This window comes from Callorhinchus milii, unplaced genomic scaffold (assembly GCF_018977255.1).
Source record: "Callorhinchus milii isolate IMCB2004 unplaced genomic scaffold, IMCB_Cmil_1.0 Scaffold32, whole genome shotgun sequence".
NCBI lineage: Eukaryota > Metazoa > Chordata > Chondrichthyes > Chimaeriformes > Callorhinchidae > Callorhinchus > Callorhinchus milii.
In genome coordinates, this window is record NW_024704773.1 from 1,893,799 (window position 1) to 1,903,548 (window position 9,750).

At 39.8% G+C, this 9,750-nt stretch overlaps 1 protein-coding gene across 1 annotated transcript in view; it reads right to left on the minus strand.

Moving 5' to 3' along the window:
• Nucleotides 1-9,088, minus strand: part of auh (AU RNA binding protein/enoyl-CoA hydratase) — a 135,756-nt gene extending 126,668 nt beyond the window's left edge. Inside the window, exons 1-3 of the mRNA XM_007900031.2 lie at nucleotides 8,837-9,088; nucleotides 3,191-3,258; nucleotides 3,002-3,089 (exon numbers count right to left, since the gene is read on the minus strand). Coding sequence (XP_007898222.2) covers nucleotides 3,002-3,089; nucleotides 3,191-3,258; nucleotides 8,837-9,059 — 379 coding nt within the window. The 5' untranslated portion in view covers nucleotides 9,060-9,088. The remainder of the gene's footprint in view (nucleotides 1-3,001; nucleotides 3,090-3,190; nucleotides 3,259-8,836) is intronic.
• Between the last annotated feature and the right edge of the window lie 662 nt (nucleotides 9,089-9,750).

A 9,750-nucleotide genomic window follows, 5' to 3' on the forward strand; every position in this document is an offset into this window, starting at 1 on the left:
TTTCATTAAAAGCACAATGTCAAAGCTCTTCTGAAAGTTCTAATACTGCGCTGTCAGCTTTCAGATTTCCAGCAAAAAGTTCAACAGGAAACACTGAGGATGTCATGTCCTGGCTGCTTTACATAATAACATGCTAAGTAATTGTTCACACTGATGGCAACAGATTGTTTCTCACAGCTACAATAGTTGCATTTCTTTGCTTTCTATAAACATTTTGTTCCAACATGATTTCATCTTCCCACATTATACCATTTGGCTATTCTGTCTAAACCTTAGCATGAAGCTATGACCATCCTAATCGCAAGTTCCAAACCAGTTGGTATATAAGCAGCCAGGACTCAAATTCTCAATGTTTACTGCTATCAACGTTCTTGGTACAAGAAAATAGTCAACATTACAATTTACTGTTGGTTTCTCAGGACATCTGCAAAATAGACTTTATATTTTGACTGATGACTGATTCACAATCTGCATCAATTTCTACAGACGAAATAATGAGGATAATGATACCTCTCATGAGCCTATAATGCAATCAAGATTTATTTTTACAATAAACTGAATCAGGTTTATGATCGTGAACCCAATCCTAAAATAAGGTTAGTATTATAAATTGATGGAGAGATATCTATCATTCATATTGTGTAGTGAACATTCTTCATAATGCATTCTCTTAGCATTGTGGTGGCACACTGAAAATACCACTTATTTTGCTCAGCATCTGACTCGCATGGAAACTCATCACTATGTTGAGGAGTATCCAAAGGAAACTTCTAAGCATTTGACATACATGGTACTTTCCTGGTATAGAATGTGTGATAGGACGCATCCTGCTTACCTCATCTCTTAAGGTTTATGTGTAGGTTGACAAGAACTAAGGCTTGAAAACCCAGAAGTGCATATTGTGGTATTGAAAATAGAAGCATAAAAATCTACAGAGCAGAAGAAGATCATTTAGCCCATCATGTCCAGTTCACAGAAAAACAAGATCAATTCAATCCCACCACCTCGGCTTATCCCCATACCTCAAGACCCTCTCTTTCATATGCCTGTGTACTTCCATCTTGTACAATGGACTCCACCAACCTACTCGACTGGACATTCTACATCCTAACAACTCTCTGAGTGAAAAAATTCCTTCAAAGTGCTCCTTTCACTATTGGTATGTTTATCTTATAACTATACCCCCAAATCTCTCCCATCAGGTCCCCCCTCAACATTCTCAGGTTGAATGAAAACAGATCCAGCTTCTCCAATCTCTCCTCATAACTGTCGTCCTTCATCCCCAGAATCATTCTCGAAAACCTCTGCAGCACCCACACTAAGGCTTTAACATCTTTCCTGAAGTATTGCTGGAGTTTAAACAACATCAACAGCTTTATGCTTTAACAAGCTAAAACAGCTTAGCTTGCCATCTTGAATAGTGCAAAACTTCCCAATGCCAACCGGAACTTCCACGTATAATCTAATTGCCATTTTCTAATAGAACTTGATTTGATGTTCAGATATTGGAAATAACCCCATTGCTTCCCTTTATACTTTCTAGTACAATTGTGTACAAATAAATAGTCTATATCCAGCAAAAACACAATTCCATAATTATCTTCCTTTAAGAACAGGAAAACTCAACAAAAACACTTTCTGAACAAATGAGAAGAATAATATATTTCTTGGAATACGTCTGCCCATCCAAGTCCTATTGGTTAGCCCACAGGTTGGTCAATTGTAATCCTGGACTCTAAAAGATGATAATCACAATCTGGATTTGTACCAGGTGCATGATATCAACATTACCCAAGAATTTTGGTTGCCACAAATTGAATGTCTGGAAGAGGTTAAACAATGAAGCTGAAATCCAGTAAATGAAAAATCTTTGCATATAATTTCCAATATCGTGAGATCACAATTATACAGTCAATTCACTTTACAGTCTATTCTGTGAAGCGCTTTGAGACATCTAGAAGACGTGAAAAAGTGCTATATTAAATGCAAGGATTAGTATTATTATTATCACTTCCTACAGGAGGGAGATGGCAATCACAGACAAGTGAAATAATAATGATGTGGACACAAAAATAGGAACCTTGTGAAGCTGAGTCACCGGCAAAGACTCACATAACGACTCTTTACTTAATGGTTTCGGCAGAGATCTTTGTACTACATCAAAGGGTGGTCCAGGTTCTGAATGCAACTTAGAGGACAGAGGTAAGCACGATCCACTGTTACAAGGATGAGCTACAAGGTTCAACTTACTTTGTGATGTCTTGCAGGCTGTCATCTTCCTGGAACCATAGTTCCACTTGAGACTTCCGTTACAAATGAACATTGTCTTTTGTCTCTTCCTTGTCCTGGTCGGCCTATGCCTAATTGCTTTCTTTCCCTTAGCCCACAGTTTTATGCATCCCCAAAGCATACAACTGAACCAATTCCATACACTGTCAGATCTGTGTTTATTCTTGATGTTTTCTTTTTAAAATCTGTGTGAGCCTTAGCAGTAAGTCAACTCTTCAGTTTTGCTTTCATTCTTGAGAGTCTAACAGTGGTTGCAGTGATGTCACTTCCAAGAAATCAGAATACTGCAAACCACTCTTTTGTTTTGTTCAATCTTTGCTAACACTCATCAATAATTACCTCATTTAAATTTCCTGACCCTTGTTGTAAACCTCTTTGAGTGAATCAGTACAGGTCCCAGAAGCTTAATCGGAACTGACACCATTGTATTAAATTAATTTGCATTACTAAGGTCAGTGCTGAAAGTAAAACTATGCAAATAGAATATTATTTGTGCTCTTTCCCTTTAAGTTCCACACACAACTTTAAAAAGCAATGTGAGCTTTCTGCATTTCTGAATTTTTGAGCATAATAGGTTAAAATGCAAATAAAAGTCACTGAATGTTTAATGTGAATGCAATACTGATTCCTCACACCAAAGTTAAGTTCTATCCTAGAGGTATTATGTTCAATGCTGATGGCAGAATTAACCACAAAGAAAGCTACCACATACCTGCACAAAATATTCCTGGCACTTCACTGCGAAGTATAACTGTTCGGACATTTTTGTCACATTTCACTGCTTCTATAGCTTCTGTGATCTAAATACAGTGGAAGGAAAAAAATGACAATATTAAAGGTTTCTTAGTGACAAAGTCACAAGTAAATATTGTATGAATTCATAATAATAACTGTAAATTACCATTTCCACAAGCTTCTTACTGATTGCATTTTTTGACTGTGGTCTGTTGATTCCAAATACAACAATTCCTGTTAATGAAATAAAGCGAAAGTTACAATTTTATATCAGAATTCAAAAAATGCCCTGGACTTTCTAATGAAATTCAGGAACACGAGAAGATATACTATTTGTTACACTGTAACTTTTACAGACCGAACCCAACAAACCAGTAAAAACAAAAAGATATAGGTATGAAATGAACTCTCTCTCCCTGCCAGTCCAATCCCCCTCCTTGCATTTGATATAGCGCTTTTCACATCTTCGAGACGTCTCAAAGCGCTTCACAGAGTACACTGTAAAGTCAATTGACTGCATTATTGTGGGCGAATCCAATGTTTTACAGCCCAACTCTCGTCACAAATCTGACTAAACTCACACCCACAAGAACCAAAGTACTAATCAATAGACAATCCTGCAAACAGAAGGCAGTCCTAAAAGATTGTCATCATGTTATTGTTTGCATAATAATCACTTATTAATCACATATTTTTAAAGTGTGATTTTGACATCCCACCTCAGCAGTTATATCAACGTAATAAATAGGTGATAGATAGGTTTTTAGATATTCAGTGCTTTATTTCTCTCAGAACTCACTGCTTGGACATCTCAACTCCAATATCTAGTTAAAAAAAATAAATGACTTGTGAGTAGTGGTTTACTGGAACATAACCACCTCATGATATCCGAACCACATAAACCACTCAACCCTTAGGTTCATGAGCTGTGCAGTTCCAATGTCAGGCTGTGGTTTATCTTCCAGTAAGATATTGCAGTCATATTTGGCCGACCAATTATTAAACTGAAATGAGTCTGAATAATATCAATACTATTAGTTGGTTGGTGAAAGCAATCTAGGATTACAATTATTGAAATACAATTGCATTTTGAAATGTAACGCCGCTATACAATAGGTGCATGGTCAGGGTGAGGGGAGGGAAGGGAGGAAGCGAGGAGGGGGTAGAGAGTCGAGAGGGGAGCTGAAGGCTCGGTCAAAGAGAAAGGTCTTGAGACCGGCCTTGAAGGAGGAAAGGGAGGAGGCGGCGAAGGCACTGGGGGATGGAGTTCCAGAGCCTAGGGGCGGCGGATGTGGAGCAGACCAGAGCCAGAGGAACGGAGGGTACGGGCAGGTAAGTAGGGGGATAGTAGGTTGGAGAAAAAATGAGGAACTATGGACTAATTAGGCTGACATTGGTGGTAGAGAAAATTCTGAGTCTATAATTAGGGACGTCGTTATGGGGCACTTAGAAAGTCATAACATGATTAGGCAAAGTCAACACAGCTTTATGAAAGGAAAATTGTGTTTAACAAATCTTTTCGAGTTTTTTGAAGATGTAACTAGCAGATTAGATAGTGTACTGGGATTTTCAGAAGGCATTCAACAAGGTGTCACAAAGGTTGTTACATAGATTAGGGCTCATGGAATTAATAATAATAATAATCCTTGCATTAATTAGCATGGATCGAAGAGTGGTTAACAGGCAGAAAACAGAGGGTAGGGATAAACAGGTCCTTCTCAGATTGGCAGGTTGTTACCAGTGGAGTGCCATAAAGATCAGTGCTTGGGCTTCAACTGTTTACAGTCTACATCAATGATACTTAGAGCTTAATGTATCTAAATTCGCGGATGATGCAAAGCTAGGTGGGAAAGTAAGCTGTGAGGAGGACACAAGGCTGATGCAAAGGGACATAGGCAGGTTAAGTGAGCGGACAAGAAGGTGGCAGATGGAGTATAATGTGGGGAAGTGTGAAGTTATTTACCTAGGTAGAAAAAATAGAAAAGCAGATTATTTTCTAGAGGGGGAGAGACTAGATAGTGTTAGTATTCAGAGGGATTTAGGTGTCTTTGTACACCAATCACAGAAAGTTAGTGTGCAGGTACAGCAAGGAATTAGAAAGGCTAATAGCATGTTACCATTTATTGCAAAGGGGTTAGAGTACAAGAGTAGTGAAGTCTTGCTGCAAGTGTTTAGGGCCTTGGTGAGACTGCACCTAGAAAATTGTGTGTAGTTTTGGTCTCCTTATCTAAGAAAGGATATATTCACTGAGAGGGGGTGCAGCGTAGATTCACTAGGTTGGTTCCTGGGATGAGGGGGTTGACCTATGAGTATAGGCTGAATAAAACTAGGCCTATACTCTCTAGAATATAGAAGAATTAGAGGTGATCTTATAGAAATCTATAAGATTGTTAAGGGTCTTGACAGGGTAGATAGTGTGAGACTGTTTCCTCTGGTTGGAGAATCTAAAACTAGGGGTCATTGTCTCAAGATTAAGGGTCAGCCTTTTCGAACTGAGTTGAGAAAACATTTCTTCACTCAGAGGGTAGTGAATTTATGGAATTTTCTACCCCAGAAGGCTGTGGATGCTCAGTCCTTGAACATATTCAAGATTGAGATCGATAGATTTCTAAAAACTAAAAGGATTACAGGATATGGGGATAGGGCAAGTAAATGAAATTAGGTTAGAAGATCAGCCATGATCTTATTAAATGGCGGGGCAGGCTCGAGAGGCCAAATGGCCTACTCCTGCTGCTATTTCTTATGTTCTTATGAAAGGAGTTTGTGGCCACATTCTGGAGTGGCTCAATAGGTTAACATGATGCAATTTTAACAAAATAATTTTTCCACAAGTACATTTTAAACAGCAGATGTCCATAACTTGGGAGACAAGTGTGAACAGTTTATTAATCATACAATAAAGAGTAACAGACCACATTACATTAAAATGTCTAGTAGTTGCTATTAATTCTTCATCATAAATTTTCTGCAAACACTTTACATCAAAACTGAATATGTCTTCTGGGAAGGATTAGTTTTTTGAAAAATTAGCAAATTACTGGCCTCATGAAGCAGTTTGAAACATTAAACTCAACTCCTTTTATACCTGTTGCAAAGTGTTCCATAACATATTGTTGCCATGCTTGTATAGGGCAATCCCATTATAATGTAGTCCATGTCAAATATTTCAGAAGCTACATTACAACAAAACAAAGGTCGCCTTCCAGATCATCGGGTCGCCACTGATGTCACTTTCTGCATGCTAAGCACAAGGAGCGCAACTGACTTCCTTCACATGGTGATATTAGACATCTTCTGATCATAGCGCAGGAAGTGATATGAGCAACAACCTGAAAGTCAGCCATTTTTTAGCATGAGAAGCTATGTGATCTGCGCTCCTGGTATAGCATGGTAGACTCGCACCCTAAGCAAAGGTGTGATCAGCTGAGGCACATTCAAATTTGGCCACCTTTATTTACAATAAAACATCCCTAACAGCAGACAGTTACTTTGTTGCAGTAATGTAATGTTATGATGCATTTTGTGATTTTTTTTAAAAGAACATCTGAGTAAGTCTCATTGGCAAAATTTCTGACAGCCTCCTGTTTGTGGCTTAAGATGACCAATTTTTATCAGGTAAGCTTGGCTGTATTTAAATTTGAAATATTAACTAATAGGAAACATACTATTATTAAAGATACATACATGTGATTGAACTGTTCATTATACCTGTTCGTTCTGGCTGTGGAACATTGCTGTGCATAACAGGTTGACTGTGTATTTTGTGGGCTGTTTCACCCACAAAATATGGTCATTCCACTTTACAGTATTATCTGTGAACCATTTTGAGATGTCTCAATGATTTGATAAGGCATTATATCAAATGTAAGGATTTTTATCATTGATTATTTATAACAATGACTATCAAGAATAAGATAACATTGGAATTATTTATGGTCACATAAAACTTATATTTTTGGTAGGGTATACTTATAGTAATAATAATAATCCTTGCATTTGGTATAGCGCCTTTAATGTCAGGAGAATATCTCAAAGCCCTTCATAGGATATACTATAAAGTGGAGTGACTGTATTTTGTGAGTGAAAAGTGGCAAGAGTGACCAATTTTATTTGGGGGATTAATGGCCAGGATGCCAGGAGAGAGAAACTCCCTTCTTTTTTCAAATTGTACCATGGGATTTTTAATGTCCACCTGAACAACAGATGGAACCTCAGTTTATTCCTCATCCATAAAATGGTATGTCTGACAATACAACACACCCGCAGCACTGCATTAGTGTCAGCTTGGACTGTATGAGTTCAAGTCGTGACCAGACCATTATACTTAGAATGGATTACCTACATCAATGACTGTCTCTGTGGGAGACGGCAGAGCGAGTCTTAGAAATGTGAGCTGTGTAACAGGAAAGTGAAACCTAACCACATTTTGAGTGCTTGTTCTCATTGCCCTGTAACATGGCTTGTATACCTTAAAATACAATAGGTGCATGGGAGGTTTTAAGGTCTTGTGGTGTTCCATCAATAATTTGAGATTCACTAATAATAATAATTCTCGTATTTCATGCAACACGTATAAAATCTAAATGTTTCAAAACACTTTACAGGAAATTACCATTGAATGCAGTGGCTAGGTACTTGCAGTGCAAAAGCAGCAGCGAATTTTTGCACACAGCCAGGTCCCACCAATAATAATTTTTGTATTGATATAGAAGCTGATCACATCATCGAGACATCTCAAAGCATTTCACCGGGTATACTGTGAAGTGGACTGACTGTGTATTTGGTGGGAGAAATAACTTTTGTTGGAAGCTGGGTATCTGACACATGCGCAAACAATATTAAAAAAATTGCATTTATATAGCACTTTTCACAATTGAGGGAGGGGGGGAACGACAGTCGAGGATTTGCACCTGAGCTGGAGTTGGATCAGGGGTGGGAGGAAGATGACTGAAGGTGCGTTCAAAGAGGTTTTGAGAAGTAAACCATGTTTAAGATAAATTACCTTGAAATAAGTGACCAATTCATCCAGAAAATTTTTAGCCAGGCCACCGCAAGAAACTACCATTTTGTACATTATCATGGGATTTTAAATGATAATAATAAATAATAATCCTTGCATTTGGTATAATACCTTTGACATTAGGAGGATGTCTCAAAGCACTTCGCGGGATAATATTTAAAGTGGAGTGCGTGTTCTGTGGGTGAACACACCAGCCAGTTTCCCACACTGCAATATCCCACAAACAGCCACGAAGTGAATGAACAATTGTATTTGAAGGATTGGTGGCCAGGACTCTGGGAGAGAGAAACTGTCTTCTCTTTTCAAATAATGCCATGGGATCTTTAATGCCCCCCTGTAAAAGGCAGACAGAGCCTGGGTTTAATGTCTCATCCAAAAGATGGAACATTGGACCACGCAACACACCCCAGCATTTCACTGCATACAGATGTGTGCATTTCTCCCACACACAAAAAATATATATAAAAGAAAACTTCAAGATTGGTCAAGGGGCTGCCTGCTGTGGTTGCCCCGGGGCTGCTGTCATTTCCTTTGTGCCTGGGCCATCATCTCCTTCCTCCCTATCCCCTTCCCCTCAGGAGTCTGTGACCCTCTCCACTCCTCGGGGCCACTGTTACCTGCCCTCTCCCTCTCCTTTCCTCGTTCGGATTCTCAGGAGTCTGTTACCTGCGCTATCCTCGGCGTCTCAGTTAGTTGCCCTCTCCTCCCTCAAGAGCTGCTCCCTGCCCTCTCCGGCCCCGGCCCCGGGCCCTGGCCCCGGGCTCTCAGTGACCTGCTCTCAGGGGCTGTTACCTTTGCTCTCCTCCTCCTCCAGATACCGCACCTGCAGCTCCTGCCCAGGCCCTGCGGCCGCGGACCCTTCACTCAAACACCTGACCCAGGGCCCGGGGCCGAGACCCGCCATCCACGCCGGGCTGAACCCCGCCGTGACCCAGTGGCATCGAGCCGAGCGGCGGAGAGCGACCCGGACCCCGCGGCTCAACGGCCTGAGGCCACTCGCCAGGACAACCGCCATAGCAACAGCTGTGGCCGCCACACCTCCCGGCAGCCACCGCGATACCCGCCACACCTCCCGGCAGCCACCGCGCCGCGCCTCCCCTGGCAAAGAAGGGAGTGATGTGCAATCCCATTACATTGACACTTTGTTCCAATTGATACGAATGGTACGTCCTAATAATGTAGTAATAATATTACTTGCATTGGATATATAATAATAATATAATAATAATCCTTGCATTTGATATAGCGCTTTTCACGTCGGGAGGACGTCCCAAAGCGCTTCACAGAACACACTGTAAAGTGAATTGACTGTATATTTTGTGGGCGAAACACGGCGGCCAATTGCGCACAGCAATGTCCCACAAACAGTCGTAGATTGAAGTGACCAAATTATATTATTATTTTATGATAATAAATAGGAGGTGTAATAATGTACCTCCTATGTGCAAATTCTGGGTTATTGTTTTATTGTAATTCGCTGCCACATGGTTGCATTTAAATAAATAGATACATTAATAGGCATTTATTCAATTTGCTAAAATATGGCATTTGTTAATGGAATTCACTGTCACACATAACATATAGTATACATAATATATATACTGTGTATATATATACACTATAGGATAGAGAATTGTATTATTAGGGTGACTTCTGGTCATGCTTCTAGTTTGTAATTGTGCATGGTGTAATTCGCTAACACATTG